Raw genomic sequence first — 18,568 nt, forward strand, 5'->3', positions numbered from 1 at the left:
CTTCCCTGAATCTGTTGTGGGAAACTAGCTGATACTTCAAGGGGTGCATGATAATGTCTGTCATGAAGTATGCAAGTACTTGATTACAGCACACACCTGTACTTGACACTTTCATTGACAAATTTGTTAATAAACCTATTTTCTCTTTGTCCCACCTCCAGGGTATTATGAGCTGCTCGTGCTGCAGGAGGTCAGCCAGCAAGGCCCGCACGCTGAAGGGGAGCACCTTGTTTGCCATCTCATTCATACCTCTCAAGTTTTTGAAGATGAATTATTTATCAAAGATGCTTCTTTGGACAGTAGATGTCATCTTTAATTATTCCTGACTTGTTTTTCCAGTGCAGCACATGGCGAGTTTCTTAAAGAGAGTAAAGATGCTTTATCTTCAGGATACCAAAGAACAGACTGAAGAAAAATATTTTTCTACTTAACTTGCATGCTAGCCATGATGAAAGGCAATATTCTCCTCCTAGATCCACGTCACAGATTCCTGCTCAGATGTTTGGCTACCCACATGTGGGAGACTCCCGCTAGCACCAGTAGGAGCTGAAATCAGCCAGACTGATACTTCTGGATGCTGAAGGTCTTTTTGTAGTGTGTACACACTGTAACAGACTCAACAAGACAATATGCAGTATAATCACCATCTTGGCAATGAGAAGGAAGAGGTGTGCGGGGACTTGGAAGTTAAAATACTCCCTTCCTTGGGCTCAGGCATGTGTGAGAGAGGAGGAGCCTGGTGGGAAGGCTTTACCTGCATTCAGTGCGTGCATTGAGCTCACCTGTTTGAAAACCAGCCTAAGATTTTTCTGTTAATTAAGTACTCACAATGAAACTTCACTGATGCTTCAGCTGCATGCCACCTCTCTGCAGAGCAGGGAAACAGCCTACATTTACAAAGCAACAGCATGCAAAAATACCAAAACACAAGATTGTTTTTTTAACTAAAATTTACATTACATACAACTTTATGGGAACATTTGCATAAAAAATATATTGTTTGCAGAGACATTTCTTTTAGAACCTTAATATGTGTAAAAACTTAAATAAATGCATATCTAAAGAAGCCCAGTCATTCACAGGCTCCCACAAGCATCCTTAAATGCCATTGTGAGGAACCACCACCACAAAACATGCTCTGTAATTACCATGGAGAGATTATTTGGGCACCAGACAATGCAAAACTGGACCTGCAGCCATCAGTCACTGCATAGCTATCGACCTGGAATTAGGCAGCTTCTAATGGGTAAGGATTGCAGCCTCTGTGCAGGGAAAGGCAATTCCTAAGCGCTCCTTCCCACGCCTGTCCTCCAAAGCACCTAATAATGGAGCGAGGCTGAGATGGGGCTGGGTCGGACTTGTGCACCAATGCAGCAATAACTGCCGTAAGCGAATGTTTTAGTGAGCGGTTTGTGAAAGACAGTTGCAAAAATATTCCCTGATAAAACACCAACAGCTCTTGGATACAGGGATTCATTTATCAGGATAAACTTCTTCTCCTAAAGTCCAAACCTACACATGGGAGATGGAGAGCATTTTGTTTTTAACACAGGAGAATCATTTCCCCCTTCCACCTGGAAGCAAGCGCTAAATTGCTGCCTGCAGAGTTTCACCTGGGAGCTGAATTACCCCCACTGGTTTTGTGCTGTCGCCAAGGCTACAAATGAGCCACAGGTGGGGTGGCTGGGGTCGCAGCGGCTCTCAGACAGCAGGTTCTGTCTCCCCTCCCTGCAAGAAGAGGACACTGAACAAGAGCAACTCCTTCTTCTCCCCCAGCAAGCAAGTAAGAAGCTTTGTGTTCGATTAATTGATGCAGGCAAAGCAAGTAGCATTAATATTTCCCATGTACTGGGGAGTGTGTTCTTTCCTAGTGTGAGCTGAGGTGCTGCATTTCCTGCTCCTGATCCGTGTTAGGGTAAAGAACAGGTGCAAGCGGCTGTCTTTGTGCTGCCTGTATGATACGTTTTTTGGTGAAAAAGATGATGCTTTTGGAGTAGAGAGTGAACTTTGAAGGAAAGATTATTACTTTTAATCACGTCAGAGTGGTGTGCTTGGGCCTGTTCCCAGAGGTCCTCAGAGAAGCAGGCCTCTGAGTATGTAGCCTGTGGTCTCAAGCAGCAGGCTGGTGTTTGTTGGGGTGTGCATCTCCAAACCTTCGCTGCTTTGGGCACATTAGGCAGTGGGGCTCCTTGACCTGCTCATGAGTTTATCCTTTTCTTTGCCTGCTACAGCTAAGGGAAACATGTTGGGTAGGCTGCAGGGTTTGGTCAGCTTTAGTTACAGTTTGGGACCGAGGTGTTGATAAAGAAGCTGTAATAAACATCACAGCTGCCATATTTTCCAGAATCCTGTTTCTTGTGCTGCAGGGCACTCCACGGGTGGGCGGTTACTTGGTCAGCTCCCAGGAAGCTCCCAGCTCCTGCTGGTGACCAGGAACCTCGCTGGTGGGCCACGCTCCGCTTATCCCTCGTGGTCTGGCATGGGGAAACCGAAGCCGAATACCCACAAAGCAATTACTCATTGTGCTCCAGCTGGCTGCTGAGGAAGCGTGTGCTGCTCGCGGTGGAAGTATTGAGTTCTCCTCAAAATACCAGCCTAACATTTCTTTAGGTGTCAAGTCTGAGGAACCCTGCTAGCTCTTTTTCTGTTTGCTTTGTCGAAACTTACCCTTTCTTTTTTTACAATTATGAGCCACAGTAAAGGTTAGTTGTTGTTTTTTTTTTTTTCATTTTTAAGGCATACTCTGTATTTCTACTCGCATAATGATACAAGTAGGCCTTTCTCTTTGATTTCTCCCTCCTTTTATGTTTCTCTGCTTGTGACTAACAGTCTTTTAATCTGCAGTTTTCCCTCCATATAGGTTGTGCCTATGTCACACCATACATATATGCTGTTCTCTGAACCTTCTTCAGTATTTTTCGTTGTCACCTCTGACATCCTTATTTACTGCCTCCTGGTTTGGGATGCTGTCAGTAGCTTTTTCTTGGATTACTCAGAGAAAATGTGGAAGCCATCAATACAGGACTGTTTGAATGTGGTTTCAAAATCTCTCTCTGTGACCAAAAAGCCATCTATTCTTTACAGATGCTTGTTTGTTTGCTTTTAATTACTGATAGATGAAACTGCGTGGCACTTAGCTTCAACTACAATCTGCTGCAATGTGAGATGGGGGAAAGCACATACTTCAGTTATCTGTTTTAATAGCGTATATCTGACCTTTCTTTTTTCCTGTGGATTTTGTGCTGTTTCTGCACATCTGTGTTCTCTGCCTTTTTATGATCTTGTAGTGTTTCGTGTGCTGCTGCTTTTCATATTTTATTTCCCTATATGGAACGCCTGAATTTGTTTTCAGTTCTCCTGGAACAGAAGTGTGTTATCCATACTAATGGAGACCCGCAACAAACCTTTCCTGACAAACCATATTTACTGTACATAATGTATTTTTCAGCAGTAGAGTAGTTGTTTTGAGTTTTAAAAAAAAAAAATCTCATTTTCTTAATTAACTTTTTTTATTGAGGGTTTAATGCATGTTCATTACAGAAATTGCAGCTCTCCTCTGACAATTGACTGTAAAAAATTTCTTTGTGGGGTTCCTTATTTATTGTGCCTTAGTGATTTTTTTTTTTCTTCAGATCAAATGCGCTCAGTTTGGTAGTAAAAGGCTGGTTTTGTCTTTCTACCCTGCAGCCCTGCGCATTCAGCGTGGGCTCTTAGGCTGGGTTTTCCCCTCACCATGCAGCAGCATCAGTAGGGCTGGCTGCGCTTTCTGTTCACACCTGCCTTGCCGGTGGGGCAAACACAGTGTGGCAAGCAGCTCCCCAAATTTGGTTTGCCCAGCACTGCCTTGGCTCTAGAAGGACTAGTGAAGAGGGGCACATTGCTTTTCTCTTTTTGCTGTAGTTAACAGCACACCTGTGCTTGGGGAATGGGCCTGCTGGACAAACAAGCAGCTGACATCTTCACGTGGTCATATCCTGAAAAGCAGCCATGCTTCCAGCCAGGAAAATAGATCTGTTTGGCATGGGACCACCACAACTCCCAAGCACCAAGAGGTCCCTTACCTAGAAGCTGCGGTGGGTTCTGGTGCAAGACTCATGTTGCTGCTTGACGCACACAAGCCTGGGGCACCTGCGCTTAAATAGAAGGCACAAGTACCCATCGTCTGGGCGAGGTATCCTCATCTGGGTGCTCTGTTTAAAGCTGCCGTAGAATCCCAGCGTGTTTCACCCCTCTGCTTTTTTTCCTGCCACATGCCTTTTTTGCTTGTTTTCCATCTTAAAACGTTGTCACACAGTTGCTCTAAATGAGCTTACAGGTTTATGAAATGCCATTACAGTCCATCTTGTCACAATGCCAGCATATTGCTCCTTTTGGTGTAAAGGTTAAGAACTTTATTTTATTTTTAATTGCCTGTATTTGGCTCTCTGGAACTGTAAATCTGCAAGTAGAAAGACCAGCAGAAAAACACTGAGAAGTAATTAATAACAAATGGGCTTCTCAAAACATAAGGAAATGGTGTCATTTTGATGTTAATATACTGAGGATATGAACAAAATGCACCAGGGAAGAAAGAAAGGCATTATTTTATGCTGTTCATTTGAGGTGCACTGGATGTGAATAGCAGCATTACACTTATCTCTTGAAGTACGAGATTATCTGCTCGTGTCCCAAAACTGTAGTTCCATCAGTTGCCAGAAATGCTTGGTGGCAGAGCGGGAAATAGCGTGTTTAAAAAAAAAATAATAATAATAATAAAAGGGCAAAATAGAGGAGTGTCTCCTCACATGGGGCCTTCCCTGTGTGCAGCAGTCTGTGAGCTCAGGGACTTCCCAGGCTTTAGAAGTCATCCCATGTCTATACATTTGAGAGCTGTGATACATTTCCTTTAACTATGTGTCTAATTTGGAAATTGCTGTATGTATTTGGCCTTCAGACTGCATATACATCTCTTCTATTCTTGTTTTCATCCTTTCTTGTTGTGAAACTACTGTATTTGTGGGTTAATTATCTGCATGTAGCAAGGAATGAAAGTCAGGGATCTGTGCTGATATTCTGAATAAAAGTGAATTTTCCGAGTAATTGCTGAAAGAAGTTAAGGAAACACTGGACTTTGAGCTTGGGTAGACCATGATCACTCCTTTCCTGCCTTGTGATGCAGATGAAATAAGCTGGTATTAAGAAGCACAGCCTCCCCGATGAGTGGGGAGTCCGTATAGTGCCAGCTGAGTGTCTGACTGTGGTTTGAGTGCCACCTCCCAGGGACTGCAGATATGTAGGCTGAACTTCCAAAGCACCAAGGACAGCATTGCTTCCCTGGTGATGCATTCCCTCTCTTGTGCGGCTTCCACGCTTGGCTGCCCTGATCCTGAGCACGGGCTGGAATCGATGGGTGGTCTCCCATGGAAGACCGCAGGATGCAGAGGACATCATCTTTCCCTTCTTCCTGCTGGAGCTGCAATTGTTGTGGCTGTGAGTGAGCAGATCTCTCAGAAAATAAGGGTGGGAGAACTTCATGGAAATGCAGTCCCAGAAATTGAGAACACATTTTTTATTTAATCTCCTATAGTTGCTAAACAGTGGCTTGTAACTTAGTGGTCACAAAGGGGTGCATTACAGCAGGGGGAGTGAGATGTCTGATGAAGGACGCAGATCTGAAGTCCCCATATCGACCATGGGGGCTCTCTTCCATGCTAGTACCCTATTCCAGTGTGTTCACTGCTAAAGTACACATGTTGCTTTGTTCGCCTCATCCATTGCTGTACACTGCTCTGTATGTCAGAAAAAGTGGACCAGAGCATTTGTAAAATTGGCTTGTGCGTTAGCAGTTAGCAAAAGCACTGTAATTTCTATTTTTTTGTTTCAAGGTAGCATCGCTCTGAGGAGCAGCTTTCCAAGACTGCCTGAAACAGCTCAATCTTTTGGTGAAAGCTAAGACTGAAAGCGGTATGTTAATTAGCAGAGCAGCAAATCAATAAATGTATCTCTGTTGTCTCATCTGCTGTCCAAATAAAGGATCTCAGTACTTTACATCTACATTTCCCTTTTTTTACAGTACCCCTGCCCTCAGATGGAGAATTGAACGTATTGGTTTCACTTTCAGTTGTATGAAGGACAAACCAGAAACTGCTGTTTTCTGTGGATACAGCAGACTGATGTATTAGGGATTTTTTTTTCTCAAAATGGTTTTCATTGGTGCAGCCAGATGAAGCAATTCCTTTTAGATCTATCTTTGCAAATAGGTCCTGTTGAAAAGGCTGACTGCTAAGACTGTTTGGCTCTCAGAATGAATTTTCCTTTGAAAAGTGTTTAAAGATTTAAGTTTAGCCCTAGACATCAATTTCCAAAAGCTTTTGGACTTCAAACAATGAGCTTAACTAGCCTCTGGAATAACATGAAAGCTAGTACAATGTCCAGCACATCTATTGAAAAAGCCTCTAATATCTTTAAGTGCCCAATTTATCTTTGGATTTAACTTTAAAACTGATGGAGTTTTTAAATGAGGAAAAAGTTCTTCTAAAACATAATCATAAGCTGCTCTAAAACACTGATCTGAACCGACTGGGACAGATTTAGTTTCTTACATACCTATTTGCAGCAAGATATCCTGCTTGAGGGGATGATTTATTGTTTCTGTCAAAAGAAGCTGCAGTTCCTCTTACAAAATTGTTAGAGACTGAGTCTAAAGGGATTAGCAGACTTTAAGTTTAAGCTTTTTAGTGTGTCATTTGGTTAATTTACAGCACCTCTTTTAGCAGCTGTGGAAATGGGCTGCTTTCAAATAGGGTACCACCGATTAGTTTTATAGTGAATTTTAATTGCTTTACAGTTAGTATTTTTAACTCTTCTACCCACTCTGCTCTTTCCTTTAAGACAGGTCTTCAGCTGTGCAGCTCTGGTATATCTGCTTTCTCCTCACTTCTTTGTTGCAACACATGTACTTTTTAGATGTGGATGGGAATGAGTGGGTTTGTTGGAGAGTAATAGCAACCATATTCCTTCCTCAGGTGTCTCCCATGTCATCATGATAAGGAGACCATTGAAGACTCACCAAGATTTGGCCTTGTCCACATATCCATGCCGGTTTGTCAGGCTTTCATGCTGGTTTAATTTGCATTAAGGGGAGAAAAGGGAAAGAAACAAGCTTTGCTCTTGTGTCATGATTGTTTAACCAGCACTGGTTTGTTTTAACTGTGCCCTGTTTCCTCTTTTAAAGGAGAGGGATTGCTACGTTTGGCCTTTCACTAGCTTTCATTCAGCTCTTGGCATAGATGTGCCTTGCGGGTTTCTTAACCCCAGCAGAAGTTATGAGCATTGCATTTACATGAGATCACTGAAAGAAAAAAACTTGGAAGAATGAACAGTTCAGGTAATTTTTTTCAAGAAGTCAGCTTAAAATAGATTTTTTTTACTACTTCTAGCATTATCTACTAGAGTAGATAAAATCTGAATGTCACTGGTCTTTCTCAAGCATCCATGTACAAAAAATGTATCTATCCATGATGTCTCTGAATACAATTTTTCCAATAATTATTTGATGAACATCCGTCATAAACTTGGTTGTCAGATGTGTATTGACCACTGAATAGAAAACTCAGTGGTTGCTTCTTATAGCCCTCATCTCTCCCAGCCCTTCAGGTTAGTGATCGTTGCTAAACAGGTCGTATCTTGAGATGTTAGTTAATATTTTTACATGCTTAAAACATGTTTATCAGGCCCTCCCTACCTAGCCCTTTTCTTGGATTAAAAAGATGTCATTCTGAATCCCAGCTTTCTTTGGAAATGTTACAGAATTGTTTACAAGACCATGCTGGCATTAAATACCTGCATCTTTCCTTATCACAGAAGGTTGGTGAAATTAATTTCCTTTTCATAGACTCCAATTAGAATATAGCTTATATAGTTTGTCATGATGTTTATTGTGAGTTACATGAGAAGACTTAAAGGTGTTATTTTTCAGCATTGAAAATGCTATTTGTAAGGCTTTGGTGGTTGATTTTGTGTGGTGTTGCCTTTATACGAGGGAGGTGGAAGAAAATTCTTGATTAGTTGATGGATTGTTTCTAAACTGTCCTTGTCCTTAATTTTACAGTTGCTAATAATGTTTTATAATGCTTGACCATTTTCTCCTTTAGGAACAGATTTTTAAAATTGCAGTATTAGAATCTTTTTTTCCCCCCAAACCTCATTTTTTTTTTAGCATGTTTATTGTTTTGTTCTGTGGTAGCACAGTGTCATGATATGAGGGATAACCTTGAATGCTCCAGTGTCACTGGTGGCAGTGAATATATTTGCATAACCTGAGGAAATGTCAGTGTAATTATTAGCTATCAGGAAATATTACCATGATACTCATAATGATTCCATAAATAATAAAGTTACAAAGAATAATAGGTGCTGTTTTCTTTTTTTTGCAATTTGCTAAACTAACAAACAAGTGTGCCCTTTGTAAGCACTTAAATGCATGACTGAATCCATTCTTTCAATACAGATGGCTAAATATCTACCTGTTCTTAAGGATGCTATGAAGTGTTGTAGATATCAAATGTCTGTTTTAATACTAGGAAAAACGGTGAGGTTTTGAAGACTTTGGTGGTAGTTTGACAGATGTACCTGATAACCCCAAATCAATTTCTGTTGGGTTAGAATAATTTGACAGGTTTAGATGTTGATGAGGAGGGTGGGACCATTTTTCTTCAGTTACTCTGCCCAGCTATTCTAATTAATCTCCACTTAATTTAAAGAAATTGCTTACTGTATCTGATAATGAGTTAATTTGTAATTCAATTAGCGGCACCATTTGCAAGCATTTTATGTGAACAAAAACACCTGCTGAACTGCTCAGTCTGAGTTATACCTTGAAATGGCAAGATGAATTTTCCTCCTTGGGAATGCCAGGACGGGCAAAGCCAGGTCAGATGACCATCCACAAAGATGGACCACTACGACCTGTCTCAAACACCAATCTGATTTTACTCCTTATAAAGAGCTGCCAAATGGCAGTTTGAATGGGTTCTTTCCTGCAGTGTTTTCTGGAAGCTTGCCTTACTCAGTCACATTGTAAATATGGAGCTTTCAGTTGCTGTAGGAGTGAGAGATGCATATGTTATAGGACAACCAGCTCAGCCCACTGCAATTGAGCAGTGTCCTTGTGGATGGGATGTTTTGATCTAGCTGTTACTGATGGGGTTCTCTCCCACTTCTCCAATACTAAAATGTTATGCGGTATTTGCTCCCCCCAGGTTTTGTGAAGACTTCTGGCTGCAATTTAGCAAAGCAGCTAGGTGCACGTTGAATTTTCTTGTCTATAGTGCCACTGAAAACTGAAGGGTGTGCTGTAGAGCAGAGGAGCTTCTAAAAGCCGGCTCGTCTTCAGACAAGCCTATTTTGGAGAAAGAACAAAAATAAAATTGATCTCTTTATTGGTTATCTGCAGGCATGTTAGTGCTTTATAAATACATGTGATTCTGGGGCTTCTCTAGTGTTTCTGTATATGGAGCTTTGATTCTTAGCAATGCCCTGGAAGTACTTTCTTTGAAAGACTTTTTGGCAATATTCTCATAGACGTCACAAAGAACAGTTCCACCTTAAAAATAAATCAAATCTGCATATTAGTCACTTTCTGAAATTGGTTTGCAACTAGTTAATCTAATTAATCAAACATAAGCATGTTCCTTAGTTTTGTCAAGTTATTATGAAGCGAAGAAGGTGGATCATCTACTCAGAATGCTTAAACAAAGGACAAACCCTTCGGTCAATAGATTTTCTTTGGTAGGCATGATGGTATGATCTAAAGTAAGGGTAACGACATGAGAGAAAAGGCATGTCTGTATAAAAGTGGCATAACAGGAAGGGTGACATAGGGTGTCATAACATTTAGTTCACTGGGAAAGGAAAGGACAGAGGAGGGAAGAGAGATCAAGTGTCTGTATTTCCTACTAGAGTGTGACTCAGGATGGGAATTAAGCCAAACAACCAGATTTAACGCTTCTAATCGCTTTTTTTCTTCTAAGGTTCTTTTCTTCCCTTCATGACTAGCACCATTTAAAGAAGACCTAGCAGGCCAACGTTCATCTTAATTATTCTCTTTCAGGTTTGTGTGCACTCACAATGCCAAGTATTCAAGGCGATCCAATTTTTTCTGCCTTTGGCAAAGGGAATTAGATGCTTGCCCCTAACACTTATAGCCGATGTGCTGTATGTCCACAGCCCCACTGAAGTAAGGGTGGGTTACTTCGACTTAAAATGAGGCTACAGCTTCTGAATTTTTTAGGTAATTGCAATCACAAATACATGGTAATAGAAGCTAAGCGGAGGAAGGCAGAGCAGAGCTTGACAGCTGATTGAAGTCTAGTGTTATCTGTATCACTTTAAATATAAAAGTTGGTGGTTTGTTCAGTAGTGGATATACCACTGTGGATGTAGATGAGTCCTAAAAATGCAGACTCTTGGTGTCTGCATCCAGAATGGCACCAGTTGCCTCTTGGAACATTTTTTCAATGAGCATTAGTGTGAAATGACAGCCAGCTGGCTGTGTTCTTTTTGTTTGGTTTTGGAGCATTTGGGGGGGGGGGGGGGGGGGGGGGGGGCTTGGAGGTTTTTGTTGTAGATTATTTCCCTGTGGTGAAATGTGGTTCCTAGGAATTGAAGCTACTCTAGTTGGTCACTGGCTCCTGTTATTTTATTGTCTTACTCTGTGATATGTATGAGAGCTTTTTATTTGTGGCTTTTGGGAACAGTAAGCATCAAAACCCTAAAATTTCACTTCTATAATTGATGTTGGATACATTAAAATAGACCAGGCAATGTAAGCAAAATACAGTTGTTATTTTTTCGGCCACTGAAGGATTTTTTTTAATTCTTTTTTTTGACTTTCTATTATTACTATTTCCATATTCTTCCTAAAATGTAGGTTCCTGAACTGAGATGCAATACTTAGAAGTGTATTTTCCTCAGTATGCAACTCAGAATGACATTAGCTCTATGAACTTAACATTTGCTAAGAATTCCTCGAGTGACCAAACTCCCTTCCTTAAATGCTCTATGACCTACCGAGACTCTTGTCTCATAGTTAGAGCTGTTCTTTTCGTACTGACTTGCGGAAAACGGACTCGACAATCAATAAGATTGTAAAGTAGGTATGTTTATTCAGCGCTGGGCAGCACGGGGGGTAGTCCTGCCAAAGTCCTGCGCACCTGACGCGGCAACTTGCCTTGGTTATATGCAGTAAAGAGTTACATATGCATGAAGTTTCACAGTATGCCTATACATATTCATAACCTGTCCCTGCTTCGTATTAAAATTAGTTCCAAGGAGTCATTTCCATAAACTCCTCCCATCTGCGCTTGTGCAGTGTATTCTGGTGGTGGTCGTCGGGGGTCGTGGGGATGAAGATTGACTCTTCCTCGTCACCGCTAGTTGACCTCTTGTCTCTGTGCAGACTCAGTTGCTTCTTAGATCTTGTCCATCCACAGGACCAGTTTATACCAGTTTCTTAAGATAGGCTCACACTCTTATTAAGAGACTGACCTTGGTAAAGGGGCCCAAGGTTTCTTGCTTTAATTAATTTGCACAAGCACCATAGTTAGTAAAGACACTAAGTAGGATCCTAGTTTCATGCCGTCAGCACTCTATCTCTACTTGATAAGATTCCCCTAACTCCCTCTCTCAGTCCCCCCTTTTCTAAAAAGTTAGTAAATTCTCTAAAAGTTAGTAAATTATTATATTCTCCTAACTCCCTCTCTCAGTATGACGGTGTTGAACATGTCTTGACTCGTTGCTGGTTCACAGATCACTGGACTGTCAACAGTTTGCCTACTTTTTCATCTTTCATCATAACAAAATATTCTTTGTGCCCTCTTCAGACTTGTGTAACTTCTTTCTAGTTGTGTGCGCTTAGTTACCGTGTTACATCAAACCTGATGCCTTCAGGACTTGAGTAACATCTGGTTTGCTGATTTCAACTGTGTCTGTTAGTAGCTGTACAACTATAAGTCTTGAAATCTAGAAACAAACTATTTTAGGCTGCCATGTTCGTTATTATGTGCATTACAGCATTTGACAAGAGACTTTTAATTAGGGTGTGAACCGTTAAGTCATGGTAATACCATGGTAAAATGCTAGGTTGTTTTGGCATTGTCACCTTGGTGAGTCACATCTTTGGCATTTCATGCTTGAAAAGCAGAGGGGGAATTTTCCCAACTAAAGTATGCTAGTTATCAAATACTTTGGTAGTCCATTGTTAACTGTGAAGTGACTGTCTTATGTTTATGTCAGACAGTTACTTTCACAGAGTCATGGGATAATCCAGGCTCCAAGGGACCTCCTCCAAGCAGTGGTAGTTGTGAGATGAGGCAAGGCTGTCCGGGCTTTAACCAGTCAGGCTGGGGAACTTCCTGGTGTGGAGACTGCATGGCTGGCCTGGTCCCTGCTCCTCTGCTTCGTGGTGGAAAGGTTTCTCCCTTCCTGTTCTCCTTCATGTGTGTTCTTTTTAAGAATATCTGTAGTGTTTGAATTTCAGGGTGTTTTCAGAGAAATGAAGTATTACCTTACAGTGCTCCATATCTTCAGGTCAGACGTTTGTGTGGCTGAAGGTTGTTACTGCTGAACACGGATGTTCCTGTGCAGTGGAGTGGTCCAACTCTAGTTATCACAAAAAGCACGCTGGGCTAGACAACATCGGTTTGTGCTTCAGCTGGCAGAAAAGCTGTGCTGTCCCTGGGGAGCCTGATCCAAGGCAGAGAGAAAGCTTTTCCAGAGCTGAGCTCTTTCCAGCAGAGGAAATGACATCTGGTTGTATTGTTTTATACCTGTTCGGAGAGTCCCTGCTGAATAGTCTACTGCGTTGGCGTCCGAGGCTGCCAGCCCGGAGTACCTCGCAAGCACTGCAATTTTGCTCTAATCCCTCCCGTGTGGATTGAGGCGTACTCTCTGCGAATTACTGGGAAGAATGATGGGAATCATGTTGTCCTAACGGAAGCACTTTAGGAGCAGATACGGAGTGCGGGGATGATACCTGCACTGATCGCTGCACACTGCTCTGCAGTAAAGCACCCCCACTTTGTCTCCCATGGTAGGCTTAAGGGAGTGCTTTATGTGGTTTATTAACCTTCATCTATCCCTCAGTTGTTTCTTCCATTCTTCACAATCTCCCCATCCTTCTAGTGCTGAGGGAAGCAGAAATCCACACAGGAAAATAACTGGTGGGTCATTTACTCAGTGAAAGTCCAACAATATCACTAAAAGAAGGAGAGTCAAATTCAAAATGACATAAGTGTTCATAATGATGAACTTCAAACTGCTTTGAGGACAAAAGTTAGAGTTGCTTTTTATTGCAACTTTAAAATACTGGTGTGCACCTTTAGAATATCAGCCCCACTCTGTGGTAGAAATTTTTTTTTTTTTAACTTAGTACTTCATATATCCTGATAAGGGCTAATACTGAACTCATACGGTGTCTGAAATAGGTCTATAGATTTGCTAGCTTCAACACTTTAAAAGTCTTAGTATAATGCCCGAGGCTTATATTCCAAAATGTGTGATTAAAAGCATTATTGTGGCACCAGGTCAGGTGAAAGGTCCAGCCAGTTTGTTTTTCATTTCCAACAGTAGCTTCTTGAGGATACTTAAGGAAAGAACATTAAAAATGGTGAGAAGCAGATGATGACCATTTTCCTGGTACTTCTCTGACTTAAAGACTTCATTGGGTAGTATGCGTTTTCAGTTCTCCGGGAAGTGCCAACATGGAATACTGGTGGCCAACTTTGATCACTAGTTGCAGATAGATACTGTGTTAAAATAAACTAATGTTTGTAATCTTGTCTACCCTAAAAATTTCTGTCAAGATTTATCAGATAAACTGCATTTCATTCAGGAAATTCTGGCTGATGATTGAACAGTAGGAAACTCAAGAATGGGAATGTTTAACCAAGGTGTACACACAACCTAAAGCAGTTCTTTGCCAACAATACATATGATTTATATGATCTAATTATTTTAATATGGTCTCAGTTTGGAAGAGCTGTGTGGTTTTTTTGGTTTGTTTTTGGAAGACTCATCCAATTGTTCTTTTTTTCTATTGTTACCATTGCTATAGGGCAGAGTTAGGGCTGTTTGGATGCCCTCAACTGTAATTATGCAATTGCAAGCAATTTATCCAGTGTTTACATGCATATAATACATTCAATATTAACTTCATTGACCCTAATGTGCTTTGGATCAGGTCCAACATAGATGTGTTGCTGAATTTGTAAAATGCTTTGGGATACTTCAGATAAAAGGCATCGTGATAAAGTGGGAGTTAGTAATTACTATAAGCACGAGGAAGTGGTTGTACTTGACTCTAGCCGTTGACCCATAACTCTTGGTAAGAAATTGAAAGCTAAATGATAGATACTGCAGAGTAGCTTCCCATCAGAAAAGCTATGCAATTTCATAGTCTCTAATCTAACCGCCCTGTTCTGGAGGCAGAAGGTGAGACATTTTTGTCTGGCTGCAGTTAAACAAAGTGCCAAGTATTTCTTCCTCCAATTTGCTCTTTGCATGCTGAGCTGTAGGCTCAGCTGAAGCGTGTCGCAGCCTCCAAAGCATTGGTATGATCAGCCATGTGGTTTTAAAGACAATTTCATTCTGCATTGTCCTCCTTCCTCTCAACTGTTGTGACAGACCTTTCTTTGTATTGCTTTAGCGCAGTGATTCACAATGCACGTATGAAGCATAGTCTTTGTAATCCTTCTAGTGATTTGGTATTGGCATTTAACCTTGTGAAATTACTCAGCTAAGTGTAAGCAAGAGAGCATATTGACATGGTCAGATACCCAGCAGAATGGGAATTTGCAATGCTCCAAATATCGTGAAATCTGGGCATCATCCATTTGGCTGCCAGCAGTGAAACCTGATTAGCAAGAGAGGAGCAGAATGTATCCAAGAAGCTACAGTACAACGTGTTGCCCTGCGGCCAAATCAGGAGGAGAGCAAGTGGTGTCACAAAGTGTATGCTTGCATGTAAGTGTAAGGAAAGTACGCATATTGCTTCTGAGGCAAGGAAAGAAGAGAACTAGTCAATCTGGCTTGTGTAGACAGCAACTACTCAGTGTATCTTGTAATTTGGGAGGGGAGATTTCTTCTTGTTTTTTTTTTTTTGAACAGAAGATTGTTCAACCCTGTATCTTTGTATCGAAAAACTATTGGAGATGATTGCAGTGTTAAACACCAATCACTCACTGTCACGATAGCATAGCCAAGAGCTTTCTGCGCAGAAGAATAAATATGGAAACACTCACAGGGTTTTGCATTAAAAATTAAATAACTTTAAAGCAACTAATGAGTCTTCCATCAAATATGGATAGTGTTGAACAGAACATAGGGAAGAGGGCATTTCTTCCAAGGGACCTACCTGACTTTCAGCTACCACTGAGCAGAGGTGGTGTTCCCAAAGCGGCATATGTTCCCCTCTGGCCCCCTCGTCCTTCAGCAGCAAGCTGGGTTGTCTGACCTCTGCCATAGCTCTGCCATTCCTGTGACCCCTCTCAATTTGGCCAATGGGTGGTGGGGATGGATTCCCTCTTCATTTCTTGGTGCTTAAGACTTTGCTGGTGCATGGAAAGTATGATTTTTTTTTTTCCCCTAGATAATATAAAAAATATTTGTCATGGTAAATCATAAATGTAAATAATACTAAACACTTTACTAAATATAATTTAAGAAAACATAGGTATTAACCATATTTTCTGAGACTTTTTTTTGTGTAGAAAAGCTGCTTGTTACTGATGCAAAGATCCCAGTGTAAGTCTGTAAAATACAGATATCATCAGTAAGAAGGTGGTGGACAGAATCATCCCCACCATTTGCAGGGCAGCTGTGTTTCTGCACAGAAAACATCTTTAATTTCCTTTAAAAAAAAAAAAGTGAAAGAAAAGCAACCTCCCAGCAAGGAGTTCAGACCCTCCTTTCCCAAAGAGAAAGAAGTCAAGTGTGTGCTGTGTGGCAGTAATTATAATCTCCTTACAAAGAGGGCATATTTTTGCCAATAAAGCAATTTATTTAGAATAACAGACATATCAATCTAAAGTAATTACAAATTGCAACAGGAAAATTAGAGTAAGTACCTCAGAGGCACTTGCTGTGGAAGGAATTTTCAAATAGAAACATACCGCGTGGAAAAATACAATACGTATTTTTTCTGTCCACTGTCTAGATTAGCTGCTGCATTAATGTGCGCTAATGTACATTTATGCACTCCTGCTAATCATATCCAGAGCCTTTCTGAAGTAAATAAAGACTCTCTCTGTTCCAGCTAGTCCTGTTGTACAAAGCATCGTGCTAATCAAGCAAGTTATCAGCGTAATTAGGGAATAGAAATCACTGGGGGCATCGTGCATTATGATTTGTCTGCTCTATTTTTAAGATCCCAAAATGCAAATAGGTAATAAATTGAGTTAGTGATAAATTGTTTGTACTTTATGTTGATATGAGACAGGCACCCAAATGGCACATGTCGACAGGAATGGCTGGCTTCTTTCATCCCTCCCCCCTCCCGCTCCCCATGCGTGATGTGTTACTGAAGCACCTAACCCTATTTCCTTGCCAGGAAAACAAGAATGGGGCTTCTGTTAGGTCCTGCGCTGTCCTGGAGGCAGATGCTGTCCTCTGCCTTGCAGCATGCGGAGGGAGGGGCTGGGGGGAGAAGTCGAAGGGAGTCGGGAAAGCAGGTGCAATGGTCTGTGCAAGGCACTCCGAAATACCCTGAGGGTCTCCCTGGGCCTGGAGGAGGGAGGGTGTCCTGAGGCTAGATACCAGGAAGCAAGAATTCGCTCATTTTACTTGACAAATTCCCAGCGGGAAATCTCTGGCAGGAGCTCGAGCCTGAGCGTTGTCTTCCCTTCTGGAGCCTCTGCCCCTCCAAAAGTGGTGTAGAATAAAGCAGGCGGTAGCAGAGGCTGTCAGTGCCAGCCAAGCAGCTATGAGTGTTGGCCTGGCTGGACTGGGAGAGTGGCAGTGGCTAAACTAATCCATTTAATAAGGAGTTGGGTCAGTGTACACGGGGAGCAATCATCTCTTTCGTGTCTGCTTGCCTGAGCTGTTCATGGTTCAGCTGGAGCACGGACCTAAATCCCTGAAACGATTTGTTGTGGCTGCTTCTGTGTTTCCTTTTATAACCTCCGAAAGCACTTGTTTTGTAACTACTTCTAAGTTATGTCATTTGGGAGGATGTAGAATCACATCTTGGAAGCCAGTAACCAAAGTGGTCTGTGCCTGTAGGAACAAAGGAGATATGGGCTGAAACAAGGGAAGCTCAAATAGTTGATTTTTGAAGCAACAGTTACTTAACAGAGAAATGTGTTCAAACATCCTTAGACCAGTCTGTCCATCAGAAAAGTCCATGCAAAGCTATGAGGGAAAGATGCTGATATCGATCTTGCATCCCAATGGAAAGATTAACTTGCATCAAAGAAAGCCACCATCAGAGAGAAGTACTGTGACAGCTGTGGCACTTTTCTTCATTATATTCCTAAAACCTGGATTTCTAGGAGAATGTGCCCTTGTTTAGACACAGCGTGAGTCTGAGATTAAGGCTCCATCAGTCAGTGACTGAAGGATCCTTTTTAGTATTAGTGTGCTAAGCAACAGTCTTGCTTAAGTAGTTAAATCTTCCAGCACTGTGCAGCGGAGCTAGCGTTGTTGCCTTAAAGGAGGGGAAAATACTTCTTTCCGAGGGAAAGCCCCAAATTTATTTATTTATTTATTTGCTGTTGTATTAACTAAACCCAACACTGTGAATGGGTGGAAAAGCAATGAGGATTTTGTGGATCTAAAACTGTACAAACTCTATTACCCAACGCTAAGGGAGAGCAAATCCGAAGAGGTTGGTTATGGGCAGGAGGTTATTACTGATAAACAGCTGAAGCTGAGATGGTGGCAGGTAACCTCTTCACATGGTTCATGCGCACCCAGAAGCGGTCAAGTTTTGATTTAAATATCTGGCTTGGGAGACTGGGTACCAATTGCACCTATAGAGAACTATGGAGGAAAGAACTATGGAACTACGGAAGAAAACAAAGCCTTTCAAGTTCAGAATGGGTAAGGAGAATAGCCGAATGCCGTATAATTATCAACCAAGCAACTGTACATAGTTCAGCCTGGAATTTCTGACTCTGGTCAGCTTCTGGCAAGGTTGTTCCCCTGTTAATATAAAAGTATATATACAAAATTATGCAGTTATGCAAATGCATCTGGAATTCTTATGATGGATCACATAAATAATGGTACAAATGCGTGTCTGTATGTTGTGATGTAAAGTCGTTCCCGATGGACTTGCTTAGAACTAGGGGAAGGAAACAAGGCCACCAACAACCTGTATTTATTTACCCAGATCCAGTAGGAGGTTAGGGCAGGAGGATGTCAGAATTTGCTCCTCTTGTGCTAGTTTTCTGTAAGTTCTAGTTAACGCTTTGTTTAAAGCAAACTGAAATTACCAAAAATTTGCAATGCTAATAAGGAACTCCTACCAGAGCTGCCATCCCCTGCCACACAGGGGCTAGGAGCAAAGCCCTAGGGTGATGCATTTTTACAA

General features: G+C 41.5%; 1 protein-coding gene across 1 annotated transcript in view; it reads left to right on the forward strand.

Annotated features, from left to right (window-relative positions):
• The window catches only part of TMEFF2 (transmembrane protein with EGF like and two follistatin like domains 2), a 331,707-nt gene that overhangs the window by 146,138 nt on the left and 167,001 nt on the right, over window positions 1–18,568 (forward strand). The window contains exon 3 of the mRNA XM_066999055.1: window positions 162–1,783. Coding sequence (XP_066855156.1) covers window positions 1,519–1,783 — 265 coding nt within the window. The 5' untranslated portion in view covers window positions 162–1,518. The remainder of the gene's footprint in view (window positions 1–161; window positions 1,784–18,568) is intronic.

This window comes from Anser cygnoides, chromosome 6 (genome assembly GCF_040182565.1).
Source record: "Anser cygnoides isolate HZ-2024a breed goose chromosome 6, Taihu_goose_T2T_genome, whole genome shotgun sequence".
Taxonomy (NCBI): domain Eukaryota; kingdom Metazoa; phylum Chordata; class Aves; order Anseriformes; family Anatidae; genus Anser; species Anser cygnoides.